Source organism: Equus przewalskii, chromosome 23, assembly GCF_037783145.1.
Source record: "Equus przewalskii isolate Varuska chromosome 23, EquPr2, whole genome shotgun sequence".
NCBI lineage: Eukaryota > Metazoa > Chordata > Mammalia > Perissodactyla > Equidae > Equus > Equus przewalskii.
In genome coordinates this window covers 18,168,584-18,188,052 of record NC_091853.1, presented here as the reverse complement: position 1 = coordinate 18,188,052, position 19,469 = coordinate 18,168,584, and the positions used below count along the sequence as shown (strand labels likewise).

At 33.9% G+C, this 19,469-nt stretch overlaps 1 protein-coding gene across 1 annotated transcript in view; it reads right to left on the bottom strand.

Annotated features, from left to right (window-relative positions):
- Positions 1–19,469, bottom strand: part of SWT1 (SWT1 RNA endoribonuclease homolog) — a 101,135-nt gene that overhangs the window by 54,892 nt on the left and 26,774 nt on the right. Inside the window, 8 exon segments of the mRNA XM_070591018.1 lie at positions 3,755–3,893; positions 5,116–5,279; positions 6,747–6,892; positions 13,449–13,542; positions 17,377–17,565; positions 17,963–18,064; positions 18,987–19,035; positions 19,037–19,117. Coding sequence (XP_070447119.1) covers positions 3,755–3,893; positions 5,116–5,279; positions 6,747–6,892; positions 13,449–13,542; positions 17,377–17,565; positions 17,963–18,064; positions 18,987–19,035; positions 19,037–19,117 — 964 coding nt within the window.

Here is a 19,469-nt window from a genome sequence, read left to right as displayed (position 1 = left end):
ACAATTTGGGTAAAAGTGAGCTGTGGGCAAAAGAAGCTGGCAGAATTTTTGTCCCCTGTAAATTAGTAAAGTGAGTTAATCTACAAATAATAATTAAATGGTATAACAATTTTCTCTCAAGAAACTAAAATTACTTACATTAAATTCTCAAACCAATTAGAGGTTAGTGGCAATAATTTCAAAGATTTAAAAAGTTAAGAACAATGAAGATAAGTAACTTTCTAATGTCACCAAAACTCAGAACAGAAAAAATTATTTCCATTACTAAGATAGAATGCTACATAGTTTTCAAAGGCATTTAGAATAACCATGCTGCAATGTGTTTGTTTTGTTTTCTTTTAATCTTCATCGTTTCAGAGACTCTGTTATATTCTGAAACATCAGCATAGTTTTTTTACTGGAACTGTGAGGTAAAGTAACAGAGTTCCTCTGTTTTTCTTTTTTTTCTTTTTGAGGAAGATCAGCCCTGAGCTAACATCTGCCAATCCTCTTTTTGCTGAGGAAGACTGGCCCTGAGCTAACATCCGTGCCCATCCTTCTCTACGTTCTATGTGGGACGCCTACACCAGCATGGCTTGGCAAGCGGTGCCACGTCTGCACCCAGGATCCAAACTAGCGAACCCCGGGCCACCAAAGCGGAACGTGCACACTTAACTGCTGCACCACCAGGCTGGCCCCCAGAGTTCTTCTGTATCACTTACACAAGAAGCATTTGCTTACGAAATACTGAAAGATGAAATGAAAATAAAAAGATTTTAATAATTAATTATACAACATTCAGAAATTCTAATCTAATCTGATGGTTATAGCCAAGCTTCTGGCTTCTCCTTTATCAAACAAACACTATTATTTCCTTACAAAACACTCTTAGTTGGGGGCTGGCCCAGTGGCACAGCAGTTAAGTTCGCACATTCTGCTTCTTGGCGGCCAGGGGTTCGCCGGTTCAGATCCCGGGTGCGGACAGGGCACTGCTTGGAAAGCCATGCTGTGGCAGGTGTCCCACATATAAAGTAGAGGATGATGGGCACAGATGTTAGCTCAGGGCCAGGCTTCCTCAGTAAAAAGAGGAGGACTGGCAGTAGTTAGCTCAGGGCTAATCTTCCTCAAAAAAAACCCACATTTTTAGTTATTTTTTAAATCAATGAGTTTAAATTCCTGTGGGAAAAGAGAGATGAGAGATGCCACACATAGGACAGCATGTAGACTAGATGAATCCAGTAAGTCTCCTGAGGAGGAGAAACTGGACACAACTTCTTTTAAGGGTGCTTCTCCAAGGCAGTCAGTGTTCAGTAGGGCTTACATTCTTGAATCAATCATTTGATTTCTGTCAAACAAAAATCCTTTACTAAGATTTGGGCAAAAGGGAAATAACAAACATAAATTCAGTACTTAGACATAACATAAAGAAATCTACACAGTTTAAACAGTTTAATGCTTAAATAGGTTAATAATCATTTAGATTAAAGTAAATATAGATAACAAAGCCAGAAAAAACTACTAGTCATTTTCCATACAATTTTCTATGAAAGGATCTAAGGATATGAGTTTGCTATACTGAAGTTAAACACATACGAATAACTCAACAGCTGAGGATACTATTAAAAGATATTAAACAAAATCATAAACTGTGATTTTTCCAATTCAAAATTATTTTAGAGCAGAAGGCACTTTTATACTTCTATTATGTATTCTTCACAAGTCAGTAAACATTAGGCATCAGATTCTTCTAAACCAAGGATCAATAAATTACACACACAATGATTCCAAAAATGACTTTTTAGCAGAAGCAACAGTCACCATCTTTTCACTTCTCTCCCTACTGCCAGTTAGAGCTGCTGCCCACTACCTCTGAGCTGCGTGCAAGAGCGAAACACGGCCCACCGCTGGAAAACAGACAGACGGAAGATGGCAACTAGATACCCTCCGTTTGAAACTAAATCTCGTTCAAGATCATACACAGTTTATGGATTTTCTCTTTTGAGAGAATCAACTAAATTATGCCCCTAGTAAAAGATATGAAAAATGTTTCTATATATCTTGTAAAACTGCTTTGAAGACATGTCCAGTAGGTTGTTCCATGTCCCTTAAATAATAATACCCCTAATAAATAAGTTCCATAGTTAAAGACAATGCCTGGAAAGTATCTTTACTTAAAAAATTGGTAACTTTTAAAAAGAGACATTCATGCAACACCTACCACGTATAAGTCATAAGTCGCTAATTAGGAGCTTTAAATCCCCTGGAGGAATTTTTAAAGATATAAAAATTTTCAAAGGGTTTACACTTCAGGGGAAAGAGAGAGACAACTGGTATACCTACTATAGAATATTTTTTTCCTTTTGTTTTGTCTTAGCTTCCAGGAAGCTTAGTGTTCAAATCTATATTCAAGTGATGCAATAATTGTTTGCACATGTTTTAGGGTAAAGCTATCTTTCTGATTCTTTATTACCTGGCTCCTGTGCCTTTAAACCTAACTTAAACCCTCTTGTCATCAGATTGTTATTTAATAGCCCTCATACTCACAGTTACTTTTTAAAAGTTGACAGGATATAAGTAATAAATAAAGTAATACATAGAATAGATCACTTCATGTTAGGAGTTCAAAAAAAATCAAGAACCAACTGAACATCCTAGTAATGGTTACACTTTGCTTTTTATTTGTTTGTTTTTTGAGGAAGATTAGCCCTGAGCTAACATCTGCTGCCAATCCTCCTCTTTTTGCTGAGGAAGACTGGCCCTGAGCTAAGATCCGTGTCCATCTTCCTCCACTTTACATGTGGGATGCCTGCCACAGCATGGCCTGCCAAGCGGTGCCATGTCCGCACCCGGGATCCGAACCGGCACCTTGGATCTGAACTGGCAAAGCCCGGGCGGCCAAAGTGGAACTTGTGAACTTAACCACTGCGCCACACCACGGGGCCGGCCCCTACACTTTGCTTTTTAAAGGTACAGCAATACATATCTGTTTGACTCTGGATAAATCACTTACCCTCTCAGGGCTAGTTTTCTTCATCATACAACAACGGGCTTTAATAACATTAGATCAGTGCTTTTCACATCTTTTTCTTCTTAGCAGAGAAACTTTCTTTTTCAAATCTTACATGGAATTTCCAAATATAAACAGATAAAAGGAAGCTGCATGACTAAAGTCGGAGTTGAGGGCCAGAGGCCACTTACCAGGCTCCCCATCCACCAACCTTTCCTCCTCCAGTCTGTGGCAACTCCAGAGGCACTGCAAGAGGTTCTGTACAACGTACTTTAAAAGCCACCAACTAAGTGCTGGAATATAGTCTTTTGTGGTTCTAAAATTCACTATGCACCACAGCCAAAGCTTTCCTATTCCTTACCCCTACAGTTTAGATAGAAACCTTGATACATTATTTTTAAAATTAGTACATGAAATGTGGTCAGAGTTTGCATGTTAAACCCAATGAGAAATTTAAAAAATCTAAATAATTCTATTTGTATATCTGAATAAACTGTAAAATATGGTTTAAAAAGTTTTAAACATTATTAAAAATTATATATTCACAACATCCAGTAACATCAACAATGATACCATTAAGAGTCATAAGCTCTATGAACGAGATCCATTCAACCAGCTGCCACAAATTCCTATTAGAAATTAGAAGCATAAATGAATACTTAAGAACTAAATGACAAATTTTATTAGTTCATCTTCACATCCCATGGAATATATCTCCTAGTCTCACTTTAACACAACACTGTTAAATGCAAAATAAAAGATTCATACCTTTATAGAGATTTTCATATAGGCTCTCAATGGTTAAAAGCAAGTTCTTTTCCATAACTAATCCAAATACAGCCAACCAATGTTTTCTAAAGCACTGTAATAAGTGTATTAGAGTCCATGGTGGTTTCAAGTACAGCATCTAAAAGGTATTTAGAAAAAATTAGCATCTATTGATTTATTTATTAGTCCAATTATTAAAAAGTACCTATTCAGGAATTCCTACATACATTTTTGGGCAAAATATAGTTAAATTCTTTTTAAACTAAAAGATATTTTATTAAAGCCAATCATAATCTTAAAGGCTAATTCCATTGCAAATTGCTTTTGTAAAATTCATATTTGTATTAGTCCTTATAGTTTCAGAAACTATATGTGCGAAAAGCAAGCACAGTTCTAACTGGAAAAAGCATAGTTTTAACCAGCAAATGGCATCAATCTACTTTTCAACACAGTCATTTCTTTGAGGAAATCAGTCTAATTATTTCATATAACTGGAAAAAATCTATACAGAAAAAAGTGGTCAACTATGCTTGACACTTGCTACACTCTTGCAAAGACATGTATAAAAAGAGATTGATCACTTAGCACCACAAGATGTCAGCATGGCTTTTTTTGAAGCATTCACATGCAATGATTTTCCTAGACTCTATTATGAAATATCCAATTTAAGTCAACCCTCCTAGAAGCATCTGATCATTCTTCATCTTGGTTCAAGACTTGATAATAATCAAGCAGCAAACATATCATACTGGCAAACATTAGCATCTCAGTGAGTATCTGGAATAGATACAATCTATAGTTGATGGGGAATAATGTTTCTCCCAGCTATAAATGTCAACAGCAAACAAACCTTAAACTAAACTAAAAAGGCCACTATAGCCAAATGCTGTGTTTTACTGATTGCAGAAAAGATGTGAGTCTAAAGAAAATTCAAGATATCTTGCTAATAAGATCAAATTTATACTCTGATTCTCATATTTACATGACATAAGCCAAAATATATACTTCTTTGTCTGAATACATATTGCTAGGGGAATTCCCTATACAAGACATTTTGACTCACATATGAGAGAAATTTTTCTGAATTCAACTTAAGCTCCCTGAGGCAAGGTGTTTGACACTAGTAGATTCACAATAAATATTTGTTCACTGAAAAAATGAATAAAATATAGTCCTGGTCTTTAGGAAATGTCCATCAATTTTCAAAAAGTTTTTTCAAAAACTTCCAGAAAAAACATAATATGATATAGATTAGCACAATGAAGCTTACACATTTTATACAAGAAATATTTCTTAAAATAAGGTAACAAATCTTTAGCAATAAAAGAGAAATTTCCAACTATTAGGGTTGAAATAATCACCTCCATCCAAAGGTTTCCAAAAGCAATTTTCATTTCTGTTTCTAATATTGAAGATAAAGCTGTTCCAAGAGATTTTTCAAGGTCAGATATGATGCTTTCAAGCAGAATGAGTAGTCCAGAATTTGTAGATTCTTCCTCACAGCTCTCTTCCAAAGGTGCTGCTTCTTTAAAACAAACAGTTACAGGCTTTATTTAGGACACGAATAGTAAACATTTCACATATACAGTTAGTATTAAGCCATAATTAATAAATATTTTATGTATATAATTAGAATTTGAATTACTTGGAAAACAAACCAATACTTTCTTTAGAAACATGTATCTCTAGTATACTTGTTGTTTTAGATGCAAGATAAATATACTATGTTAGCCAATGCTTTATCTTTTTGACAAAAGGCAACTAAATATTTTTACTAAAATAGAAATTTAAGAAATGAGTGTGATATTTTAACTACAATTTTATTTTTATTTTCCAAAAAAGGAAAAATTCAAAAAATGCTTTACATTTATAATAGAAAACCAAGAACTATGGATCAAAATGTTTCCTTCCAAAAAATAGCATATTTTTCCAATTGCAGCTCACATCGAAAAGGACCAAATATGTTATGAAAGGACCAAAATCTCTGGCTTAACTGCCTTTACGCCCTCTCCTTTTAAAATGAGCTTTTATTATTTTAATTAATATCATTTCATTAACATTTCTATTTTGATACCTGAAAAGAACTGCAATTTCTTTATTGGAAAATTCAAACTATTAAGTGGTTTATCTCTAGAAAGACAAACTAAGGATTTAAAATGACAGTAATATAATGGGCAAACTGAAAGTATGTTACCCCTGAAAAACCATACACTGGAATATCCTGTTACCTCTAATAAATGCCATTTTGAATTTTATGACAAAAGAAATTTTATTACCAAAGAGGTCAAAAAAGTAGCATGTGTACATATGAATTTTTCTATAATTATATGTAAAAGGTACATACAATATTAGAGATTTCAATAATTACATTCCCCACAGAGGAAAAAGGTGGGATGTATTTTTAAATTATGTCAGATTTAATATAATATGCCATCAAATAACAAGCTATAGAACAGATTATTCTGGTCAAGAAAAAGAGATTAAACAACAGTATGGCCTTTAGCTTTTTTAAGTATTAGTTTAAAATTAAAAAATAATTATTACTAGAGTCCCTCAAGTTTCTCTATTACTGAGTTTTTACTGTATTAATAGAAGGTTATGAATATAAGGCTAATTGTAGAAAGAAACAAAAAAATTCTCTCCACCTCAAATGAATATTTCCTGTAGCTACTATTAATTTAAAAGCCATACTCTTCAAGGTACAAAATAGCATGCATACAGTGATTATAAATATGTAAAAATGTGAGTGTGCAGACAAAAATTCAAATTAATTTGTAAAAGTGTATTTAGAAGGCAATAATGTTAATTATGTTTTCTTTTGGATTACCATTATAACATTCATTTATTTCTACTATTTATGTGCCAGCAAATATTGCAAACAATGTTATTTTAAATGTACAAGATGAAAATTTACTATTAATTCCAATTGTTATCAATAATCTTAGTATATAAAATAAGATATATTTCTAATTATTTGTAGTAAGAATACTACCTGCTTTCAATTGTTGCTTAGATATACAGGGCTGATGACATACATCTGTGTTCAGAGATAAGTTTAACAACTCTGCACTCAATTATTCTTTACTGAGTGACTTCACACCACTTATTAGGCCTTTGTTTCTTAAATTTCTATCATACCTAAGGTTGAGGTTAGGAGTAAAAAATATTTTATTTTTTGTAAGATAAATCACACAGCAACTCAAAATACATGGGATCTAATCAGAGGTTGGTGATTCTCAGCATACATATTAACAAAGGATAGCAATTTCTTTTTAAACAGAAAAGATAAAGGAATTAACACATAGCAGAGGCACATCATATGAGTTTTTGAGGATAATAATAATTATTATATATCAAAAGTTTTCCTGGTACCAGGCACTGTTCTAAGCACTTTACACATATCAATCCATTTAATTCTCACAACAAACCTCCTAGGTGGGAGTGGTACTAATCTTATCGCCATTTCACAGATGAGAACCTGAGGTGTAAAAAGTTTAAGTAACTTGTCCAAAGTTATACCTGGTACGTGGAAGCCAGATTTGAACATAAGAATACGATCATCCAAAAAGAAATAAATAGAGAGCCACAGTAAGAGAAATAATTTACACAGGGCAGGCAATTACAAATTTAGTCTGAGGGAGCATAAGACAAATGGTGTAAATTTGCTATTTGCAGAAAGAAGTCAGTATAATTAGAGCATAGTGCAGGAGACCAATTTACGTGGCTAGAGAGAAAGGCAAGGACCTTAACAAATGCAAAGACATTTTTAAGGGCTTCAATGGGGAAGTGACATGATCACATCTGTGTCTGTTAAATTGTTATTCTGGAGTCCAGCAGGCTTCCGGCTTTTGTTAATGGCAGAACAGCTTAATCAGACTAACTTTCCCACAGATGAGAATTAGAAAATCTGAACAACAACAGAAAACTATCTGAAGGCTCTCGAGAGCACTAAAATGTAGGCAGAAGCTAGAAGAGGGTCTACCCTCAAGACAGACACTACACTGGTGAAAACAAGAAGTTTCTATCTTTTCGCCTGAGGGCATTCCCCAATTCATCAATGGCTTATGACAGAAAGCCACAGTCTTAGTGGCTTGAAATGTCAGAAGACAATGTTCAGGACTGGCCAGGGCAGATAGAAAGTTAAAGGCGAAACTGAAGAAGGGAGGAAACCACAGAGTAGGTGAGCCCTAAAATCTGCACATAAATTCTGCCTAGAAAAAACAACACACTGCCAAGAGATGAAGCAATCAACAGAACCAGATTCTGATATGACACAGATGTTGAAGGTATCTGATTGGGAATTTAAAATAATTTTGATTAATATGCTAAAGGATATGGAAAAGTTAATGGAAAAGGTAAATAGCATGCAAAATCAAATGGGCAGTTTCCGCACAGATGAAAATTGTAAGAATCAAATGGAAGTGGCTAGCAATTAAAAAAAACCAGTTATCAGAAATGAAGAATGCCTTTGACAGGCTCCTCAGCAGACTTGAAATACGTGAGGAAAGAAAAACAAATTTGAAGACAAGTCAACAGAAATTACCCAAACTGAAACAAAAAGAGACTAAAAGGTTAAAAAAAACCCAGAGCTGTGGGACAACATCAAACAGTCTAACATACACACATGTATTAGTTATCTACTGCTGTGTAACAAGTTATCCCAAAACTTAGCAGCTTAAAACAAGCATTTATTCTCTCACAGCTCCTAAGAGTCAGGAATCTAGGAGCAACCTGACTGGATGGTTCTGGCTCAAGTTCTCTCACAAGGCAGGAGCATGGTATTGCCTAGGGTTGCAGCCATGTCAAGGTTAGTTGGCACTCATTCATGTGGCTGTTGGCAGGCCTCAGGCCCTCACTGGTTCTTGGCTGGAGGCTTCAGTTTCTCACTATGTGGGCCTCTCCAGAGGGCTGCTCACATCATGGCAGCCTGCTTCCCCAGAAGAAGTGATCCAAGAGAGAGAGGAAGAAAGAGAGTGACCAAGAAGGAAGTCCCAGTCTTTTATAACCTAATCGCAGAAGTAACATTATCAGTTCTGATGCCTGCTCTTTATTATGCAGTCAACTGAGCCTGGTATGGTGGAGGAGGGGACTACACATAGGCTTTAATACTAAGAGGCAGAGATCATTGGGGTGATCTTGGAGGCTGGCTACTACAATGTAATTCTGTAATAACAGAGGACAAAAGAGGGAATGGAGCAGAAGAAATATCTGAAGAAATAACGACTAAGAATTTTTCAAAACTAAAGACAGGCACCAAACTACAGATCCAAGAAGCTCAGAGAACATCAAACAGCATAACTTCCCTCTTCTCTACCCTGCCCCCACATACACAAACACACACCTGGGCACATCTGCTAAAAACTGCTAAAACAAACTGCTAAAAAAGCAAAAGACAAAGAAAAAAATCCTGAAAACAATGAGAGGGAAAAAAGACACATTATATAAAGAGGAATCAAAACAATTATAGCAGACTTCTCATCAGAAACCACACAAGCTAGAAGAAAATGGAGTGACATCTTTGAAATACCAGAAGGAAAAAAAAGTCAACCCAGAATTGCATATCCAGCAAAAATACCTTTCAAAAATAAATAATAAATAATGACATTATCAGGCAAACAAAACTAGAAAATTCATTGCCAACAAACTTACACATGTCAAAGAAAGTTGTTTAGGCAGAAAGAATATGATACCAGACAAAAACCTGAATCTATAAAAAGCAATGAAAAGTGCTAAAAATGGAATGAAAGATTAAAATATTCATTTTTTTATTTTTAAATGCTTTAAACAGTAAATGACTGAAGCAAAAATAGTAGCAAAGTACTATGTGTTTATTATTTCATAAAGGTAAAATATATGACAATGACATCACAAAGCATGAGAGAAAGAAATTGGGAATATACTGTTATAAGATCCTTACACCTCATGTGAAGCAATATAATATTATTTGAAAGTAGGCTTGGATCAAGTAAAGACGTATATTGTAAACACTAGGGAAACCATTAAAAAGTTTTTTCAAAAAGGTATAAATAAATCAATAATGGAGATAAAATGGCACCATAAAAAATAACCTAAGAAAGAAAAAGAGAAGAAAAGAGCAGATGAAACAAATAGAAAATAATTAGCAAAATGGTAGATTTTGATCCAACCAAATAAATCAATGATATAAACTCATCAATTAAAAGACAAAAATTGTCAGCTTGGACAAAAGTACCAACTCTATGCCATCCTCAAAAAAACTAAAGACTCAGATAGTAAATAGATGTAAATAGATGGAAAAAGATATACCACATAAATACTAACCAAAACAAAACTGGAATAGTGATCTTAACACTAAACAAAGGAGACTTCAGAACCAGGAATATTGTCAGAAACAAAGAGAGATATTATATAATGAGAAAGGGGTAAATTCTCCAAGAAGAGAATCCTAAATAATCCTAAATTTGTATCCATCTTACTACAGAGTTTCATAATATATGAAGTAAAACAAATAGAACTGAAAAGAGAAGTAAACAAATCCACAATTATAGTTGGAGATTTCCATACTCTTCTCTCAGTAATCGTAGAATAAGTAGACAGATAATCAGAAAAGTTATAGAAGACCCAAACAACACTATCAACCAACTTGACCTAATGGAAGTTTATAGAATACTCCACCCACAAGAGCAGAATATACATTCTTTTTAAGTGCACATAAAACATTCACCAACGTAGACCATATTCTTGGCCATAAAACAAACTTTAACAAATTTAAAAGAATAGAAATCCTATAAATTATGTTTTCAAGCCATAGCAGAATTAAAGTACAGATAAATAACAAAAAGATAACTGGAAAAATTGCAAATATTTGGAATTAAGCAGCAAACATCTAAATGACCTATGGGTCAAAAAGGAAATCATAAGGGAAGTTATAAAGGATATTGAATTGAATAAAAATAAACAAACAACATATCAAAATTTGTGGGATGCAGCTAAAGCAGTGCTTAAAAAGAAATCTACAGCAGTCTCAAATAAATGACTTAAGCTTCCACCTTTAGAAACTAGAAAAAGAGCACAAAGGGGCAATGGAAGTGTTCTATATATCAAGGAGGATGCAGGCTACACCAGTGTACCCACTGTCAACATTGTAGAGTTAAGATTTGTGCATTTTAATATTGTATGTTCTTCCTCAAAAAAAAAAAAAGAACTGTATGAAGATAACCATATGGGGAACAGAGAGTGGATGGAAATATAGATAGAAGACGGCAGAATTACGGTAATTGTTGCAGCTGGGTACTTTGGAGTTTATCAGCTCTCTTTCATTTTGAATATGTTGAAATTCTCCATAATGAAATTTTTTAAATTAAAAATTTAAAAATACCATTATTACTTTTTGAAGAGTAAATGAAGGAGAGCTAGTGTAGAAGTAGAGAGCATAATTAATCTTAGAGTAGAAAAGGAAGAAAAGAGGAAAAATAACATGGCTTGACATAGGATGGTGGCAGGGGAGATAAAGAAAAGACCATACAAGACTCGCGAATTGACTGGATATAGATTATGAGGGAAAGGCAGGTATCAAAAATGACTCCGAGTTTTCTGGCTTTAGCAAATGGGTGGAAGGTGGGACTTTTTGTTCAGATGGAAACAGTTTAGAAGGAAAGATCAGGAGTTCATTTCTGGAGACAGTACGTCCCAGATGTCTGTGAGACATCCAAGTAGAGATATCAAATAAGTAGATGAATGTACTAGTCTAGAGTTTAGAAGAGAGATATGGACTGAAGTTACTAACAAGGGGTTGCTGGCCCATATTTAGGATTGTAAATGTAAGTAGAGCACTTAGAATGAGGTATAGTATATAGTATGATAGAAGGGTTCTCCTTTACTATCATTATCAATTAATATTAATTATCATCTTCATCATCCATTTAAGCAATATAAATGTATCCTTATAATAAGGAGGTGTGACTTACACAGTAGGCATGACTATCACCCTTTATAGGAAAAAATAAAAATAAAAACAGGCTCATGTGGAGCATGATAACGCCAGAATGAAAAGTAAGGTGTGACGCATGGATAAGGATAACAGATTGGAGGTTACCAGAGAAGGGGATTCGGGGAGGGTGAAAGGGGTAAATGGACACATATGTGTGGTGACAGATAAAAACTAGACTATTGGTGGTATACATGATGCAGTCTATATAGAAACTGATATATAATAATGTATTTGTGTGTGTGTGTGTGAGAGAAAGATTGCACCTGATCTAATATCTGTGTCAATCTTCCTCTATTTTGTACATGGGAGGCTGCTACAGTGGTGTGTAGGTCCACACCTGGGATCCAAACCTATGAAACCCAGGCCACAGAGCACACAAACTTAACCACTACACCTCTGGGCTGGCCCCACATAATAAACTACATCTGAAATTTGCACAATATTATAAGCCAATATGACCTCAATAAAATAATTTTTTTTAAAAAGTAAGGTTTGATTACAAATGTTCATTTCACTACAAAATGTTACATCTGTTAATCCCAAAACACTGATTGCAGAAATAATGGAGAGTTGATAAAGTCTCTTCAATTTAATTTTCATTCTAAGTTGAACTTTAAAAAAATTACATAACAATTATCTCTCAAATCTAGCTTATCTCAAATTCAAACTGATCAACATATTACTAGTTCTATTTCAGCCTTGAACAAACTCCAAAACGATATATTATGTCCTTCATCAAAAAATAATTTAAAACCTAGAGATAGAAATCTCTAATATTTCATTTAATGCCAAAATGAATAACATCTTTGAAGACAGCTGAAATGATAACTGACCAAGCCCCCTTACAAGAAAAATCTTAGGGCTCTTCATTTCTATAATCACTCCATTTCACAGAGAATTCAGGCACAATCATGAAATTGTAAAACTCCCATTTTGCAGTGAATAAAATTCAGACTAAAGCTGCAAATTAAAATTGCTCTGCTTGGTTCCTTCAGAGCTTTTTCTCACATATGATGAATACAATTTTGCTTAACATTGTTAGTTTTACCTTAGAATTAAGTTATGAAAATATCACTTGGGAACGGAAGAAAGGAAGGAGGAGGAAGGAAGGAGGAGGAAAAACTCTTATAGAGAGCATCTGATGTACTAGGCACAACTTTAAGTCCTTTATATATATATATTTTTTTTTTCTCTAAATACTCACAATAACCTCACGAGGCAAGTATTATTATTCTCCCTATATTTTACACGTAAGAAAACTAAGTGAAGCAACTTTCCAAGGTCACAAAGCTGATAAGTGGCAGACCCAGGACTCCAACTCCAACCCCATAACAGGCACCCAGGACATAAGTGTTACATAACCTACCCTCCCCAACAAACTAATTAGTCGATTAAATAAGCTTCTTGCCTCATGACCAAAAAATGTCAGATTTTTATTTCTGAACTATTTTACTGGGATATTAAATTGACTTTCCCCTGCTTTTTCAAAAGTCTTCTAAATATCATACAAATTAAATTGAAATGAAATTTCATGAGATTCAAATCTCATTCTTCTATAGCTTACACATTATAAGAATGTGAGATATAACTGAATATGCTTACCGGCAGATTTAGAAAATTATGCATGTTTCAGATCCTTGGTATGGTGGATACAGTATGATTTTTAAAAATTCTTTGGGATAAGTTGCTATTAAAACAAAAGAGTAAAATGACTATGAAACTCACATGCACAGAATAACAAGAGAACAAGGGAATAATTCCTGGTACTGAAGACAGCATTTTAATACTCAATCATCATTGTTCTCGTCACTCAATCCATCTGCAAATTTAACAAAAGCAACAATCAATCAGCACACTAAAATTCCAGATACTGGGGCTGGCCCCGTGGCCGAGTGGTTAAGTTCGCGTGCTCCGCTGCAGGTGGCCCAGTGTTTCGTTGGTTCGAATCCTGGGCGCGGACATGGCACTGCTCATCAAGCCACGCTGAGGCAGCGTCCCACATGCCACAACCAGAACGACCCACAACGAAGAATGTGCAACTATGTGCCAGGGGGCTTTGGGGAGAAAAAGGAAAAAAAAATCCAGATACTATATGAACAATCTAGGCTGTATTTACAAATCAAAAACATCTAAAAGAAAGAAAACTTTTTAAATAAAAAGAGGAAGGTAAGACACAGTAAAATAATGCCATGAAAATTCTAGATCTAGAATTCAGTAGCATATAGTCATGGGTTTAACAAAGTGGTTAGTTTACTGCTAAAATGGAATAAGATATGCCTATTCAGGAACACAAAGGAAAGAAACATAATCAGCAAGTTAAGTGCCATACTAGAAACCAAATGCTATGAATTCTAGTCTCAGTTCAGTCACTTAGAGATTATAAGTAAATTAGGCGATTACATCATGCTTAAAGCTATCTCAACTTAAAAGACGTTTTTAGGATACATGGGGTTGGAAAAGACACTTAAAACTGCAAGAATAGTCATGAAGTATTTATTGAACAAATATTTTTGAGCATCTGCTCAGGTACTATTCAAAAGTGAACAAAACAAAGTCTCTGGAAACAGACGAATCTGGGTTTGAATCCCTGCTTTCTCACTTACCAGACGTATAACCTTGGGCAAACTGCTTAACCAGGAGGTTTAAAGGAGGAAATTGATATGAAGCACTTGGCCCAACATATGGCAACAGCATGTGCTTTTTAAGTTATATATACTTACTAAGAGTCAGCTTAAATGGCACCTCAACAGCAATGACCTATACTGACATACAACACCAAAACAAATTCTGTATAAACTACAGTTAATATGATTTTTAATACTAAATAGAATTTAAGCCTCTCAGCAGCAGGCTGTGTGTGTTTCATTCACTGCTGCAGCCCCAACACTTACAACAGCATTGGCACAAATATTTGGCAAATAAATGAATCAACAAAAAATATAATAAAAGAAAACATAAAAATGATGGAACAAATGTCTGGTAGGGGAGGTGGCATATAACTTTATTTTTGCCTTTAATTATTTTTACCTTATTATAAAAATAAAATAACTATAGAAAATCAGGAAAATTCAGAAAATATAAAGAAAATTAAAATAACTCATAATTCATCAGCTAAATATAACCAACATTCACTAAGTATATATGCATAATCTAACAAATTTGGAGTTGTACTTTATATTCTTTTAAATCGTATTTTGTTTAATATTACATTTGATTAACATTTTTCAAAATATAGTATTCCCTCATATGGCTATAGCATCGTATATAACTTCTCCAATTGTTACATTGTTTCAAATTTTTTGCTATATAAATAACGCTGTGGTGAACACTATTTATATAAATCACTGTGAGCATCTCTATTTCTTTAGGATACATTTCTAGAAAGAGAATTATATCTTTAGGCTTCTTGATCCACACTGATAAATTGCTCTCCTGAAAGTTACTAACTCATATTCCTAAAGCCCTGAAGCACTGTAAGTATTCCCAGCAGCTGCTGAGAAGGAGGAACTTTCTAAACTTAGAAGCAATAAAAAAAAAAAAAAGGAAAAAGTGAAAGCTACAAAATAAAAATTTTTATACATGGGAAATTAATAATATTAAAAACAACAAACAGGAACATATTTGCAGCAAACAATGGGCTGACTAGTTGTATTTCTTCTTTTGTGAATTACCTATTAATAATCTTTGTCCATTTAGGGGAAGAGAATTTTACATATTCCAATCAACCTGCATAAGCTTTTCATATAATGAAGACATGAGAGAATTATCACCTACTGCAGGCCATGAGCAATCAAGTACTATAATGTAACATATTAACCAATCTTCACAACCACTTTTTGATCTGGAGGTTATTAGCTCAGGGCCAGTCTTCCTCAAAAAAAAAAAAATGGGGCTAATAAAATTATCTTCCACAAGTACTATAAGGTTTGAATGAGATATTAGCTGTAAAGCACTTGGAAAAGGGTCTGGAGAATAATGGTCATATAAGTGTTATCTATAATTATCATTAATATCTATATCATTATATAATAAAATGTATTTTGCATCAACAAACTAAAAACAATAAAATATTAAGAGTAAGAAAAATTCCCACCGCTTATAAGGACTGGGGCTTTACCAAAATGATAGCTTAGATCAGGGATTAGTTTTGTTAACTGTGTGGCTGTTTAAAATAAAAAGTCTTGGGGCCGGCCCCATGGTTGAGTGGTTAAGTTTGCGTGCTCCACTTCAGTGGCCTAGGGTTTCACCGGTTCAGATCCTAGGCGTGGACATGGCCACTGGTCAGGCCATGTTGAGGGAGCGTCCCACATGCCACAACTAGAAGGACCCACAACTAAAATACACAACTATGTACTGGGGGGATTTGGGGAGAAAAAGCAACAAGAAAATAATAATAAAATAAAAAGTCTTATCTGTTAGTAACACATACCAAAGTATTTATGGGTAAAAATGATATGATATGTTATCTGGGGTTTGATTCAAACTACTGCAGGAGTTCCAGGAGTTGGGGGAGAAGTAGAAAAGAAAATGAGAAAATAAACAATAGCAAAATGTGGAAAACAAGTGATAGGTACATAGGGATTCATTATATTATTCTCTTCTGCATTTGAAATTTTTCATAAAGAAAAGTAAAAAAAAGACTAAGATGTCCAATTTAATACAATGTGTTTAAATATTTTAACATTTTATTGATTCTAATAAGTCATATTTACTCATGGTTTTCCTTTAAAAGCTCTGAAACATCATACGAACTTACTTCTCAAAATGCATAAGCACTGTATCTGGGATATACCAAGAGCTAATAAATATTTGCAAAGGGAATGAATGAATGGATGGTGGAAGCCTTTTTTTCTCAAAGATTTAAGACTAAATAGCTGTGCCAAAAGGCTTCTCAGGATTAATATCATGATTAGATTCAGTTTTGGACAAAGTCTTTCATGTCTTATAGTGAAATATGGGTACAGTAAATAACATAAATCCATGATATTTAAAATAATGTGAATCTACATATACAAATAATTCTGAGTTGGGAAGAAACAAATTTTTGAAGCATGAAATAAATCCTCTACACGTGTATATAACAGTGTTGCTCTACACACAGATTTTTTTCTAAAAAGTTATATAAAACATAAAAAACATACTTGGTTCTAAGACTAGAGTGATTTAAAAATGACATAAAAGAAACTAATACAGAAAAAAAAAATTAGGAGGAAATCTATAGACCTTTATTATAAGAACACCTGCTTACTATAGATTCTGACAGACGAGAGGAAAACAGTGCCTGCTTCTGCATCATACTAACTGCATACAGTGACAGACTAGAAACCCAGATCACTTACTGGCCTCATCACTCAACAATGATCTTTACAAAAGGAATTCAAAGTACTGTAATATAGACAACTATACGTTAGAACTATGTTGTCACTATCTGTGAAATACACACATAACCTAAGGTGGTCTAGGAGAAAAAGAAAAAGAAAAATCAAAGACCCCCAAAACCAAAGCCTAATAGAATACCCCAAACGATCACTGTGTTCTGCATTTCACATTCCAATTGTTATAAGTTTCTTAGAAGTTCTGCACCATTTCCCTCCAACGAGTCAGCACCCAAACAAATCTTAATCAGGAAGGACCGTGAGAGAACAATACTTACAAAGTTTTTGAGATTCGAGTTGTATTGACTGACCCCATAGCTTTCGATCTTGATCTTTGAGACTGTCATTGATGAAATGAACTGCAGGTATGGCTTTGTGCTGGGCATGTTTTAGCAGTTTTCCTGCCGTCATACAATCTAGCTCTTGCACAACAACCCAGGGAATTATTAATACAAGTCTGTCAAAGCCTGAAAAATGAAAAGATTTCTTAGAAGTCAACAAGTACTTATTACTAAATTGAACTGCTGTAGGAGAATTTGAAGTTTTTTAAAGTAAGGAATTCACAACCTAAACAAAGAGATAATACATAAAAAATGAAAATTAAAAATAGATGTAAGTGTCAAAAGAATGTTACAAAAACAAATACTATTCGATATCAAACAAGAGAAGTTTAGATTGCTGGGTTAACCTGTGAAGGCTCTGTTGTTGTTTTTTTTTTTTACTTAAGCTGATTATGCTTAATACATATGTGCTTAATAGCATACCGAAATGGAAACATACGTGGGGAAAAAACCCCACATCACTGTTAATATAAAATATCAACTCAAATAAGAAAATCAGAATCAGTAAATGTTTTATAAATACCTGTGATTTCTGTTGTCTTCAAAATTTTAGCAAATTTGAGATGATTCATCAGAATATCTGTATCAATTACGATTAGAAGCTTTTTGTCTGAAGCAGTATTTGCTAGAGAAAAACAGCAAAGTTAGGATTTGATGACACCTCATAATAGAGTTGTATAATAACTAAAATTTCGATATCACAGAACTTTGAGAGCATTCTTAAGAGAAGGTATTCCTTTAGACAACAATAACAAAGGTAAATTTACTCCAATTCTTATTTAAGAACAGTAATCAGTGTTTAATTATCCACTCGCAGAATATTATGAATTGCTGAATTTTGACTTCAGCTGAATATGATAAATGGGTGAATTTTCAATCATAAACTAACCTGCCCTAGTAGTAACTATGTTGCCAAACACTGTCCTGCATCACTGGTAATTGTGTGCTTAGGAATTATAAGTTAATTTTAAATATACTCTGAGTAAAATATAATTGAAAAGATAAATATGTGTAAAAGAAAGAAAACGTAAAATACTAGCATTTTTATTTCATAGGGCCAGTGTGAGGATCAGATAAGTTAATGCACAGGAAACACTTAGTAAACTGAAAAATGCAATGTGAATGTAACACAGCATTACTATTTTTATAAACACAAATTGAGAGAGTATACCAACAGATTTTGGATAATATCTATCATTATCTTCTCCCATAGTGAGAATGATCAAAATTTTATATATAAGAAATCCATGAATAGAAATACCTTTGAGCAATTTGCATTATTTCTGATCAGTGCTTTACATAAATGAAATTGTTAAAAGTTATGATTAAGAGCAAGAATAAAAGACAACTCACAACTCTGATTACCGCCCCTTGGCAAAAAGAGAAAGCGAAAATCTTTCTAACCATCTAATAATGTGAGATATATAAAACAAATGATGATAAGACAAATATTAGACCTTATCGTTGTAGCCAAAAGAAATATACTTTCTTAATTTTTAAGAAAGCACAGGAGATCATGAACATTATCATATGCATATAGAGTATACCAGCAGAAGAATGTACATCATCTTCCACCAAGTCAATTTCCATACCTCGTTAACTCTCCAGAAGGTGGAAGCACAGGTAAATCCACACTTTTTCCCACATGCGCAGCACGAGGCTCTTCTACTATCTGCATCTACATTGTAAAGGACTCACAGTAAAATAGTTTGAATTATTTAGTCTGCAGATTAACAAGAGAAGACAGCAATTAACTGACTTAAGACGAGATGATTTGTGGAAATAAAGAAATTTACAGAAATATGGAGACAGCATGGTAAAAGAATAGAGATTGTAAACACACACAGGGTTTCTAAAAATAGGTCTTTTCTCATTACTTTAATCTTAGGCAAGCAAGTTATACAACTGCCTTGAGTCTCAGTTTATGCATCTACAAAACAGGAATGTTAAATACCTATTCCCTTTGAGCATTTGTGTGAGGATTAAGTGAGATAATGTGATGCTCCTCTCACCGAGCCTAGTACATAGTA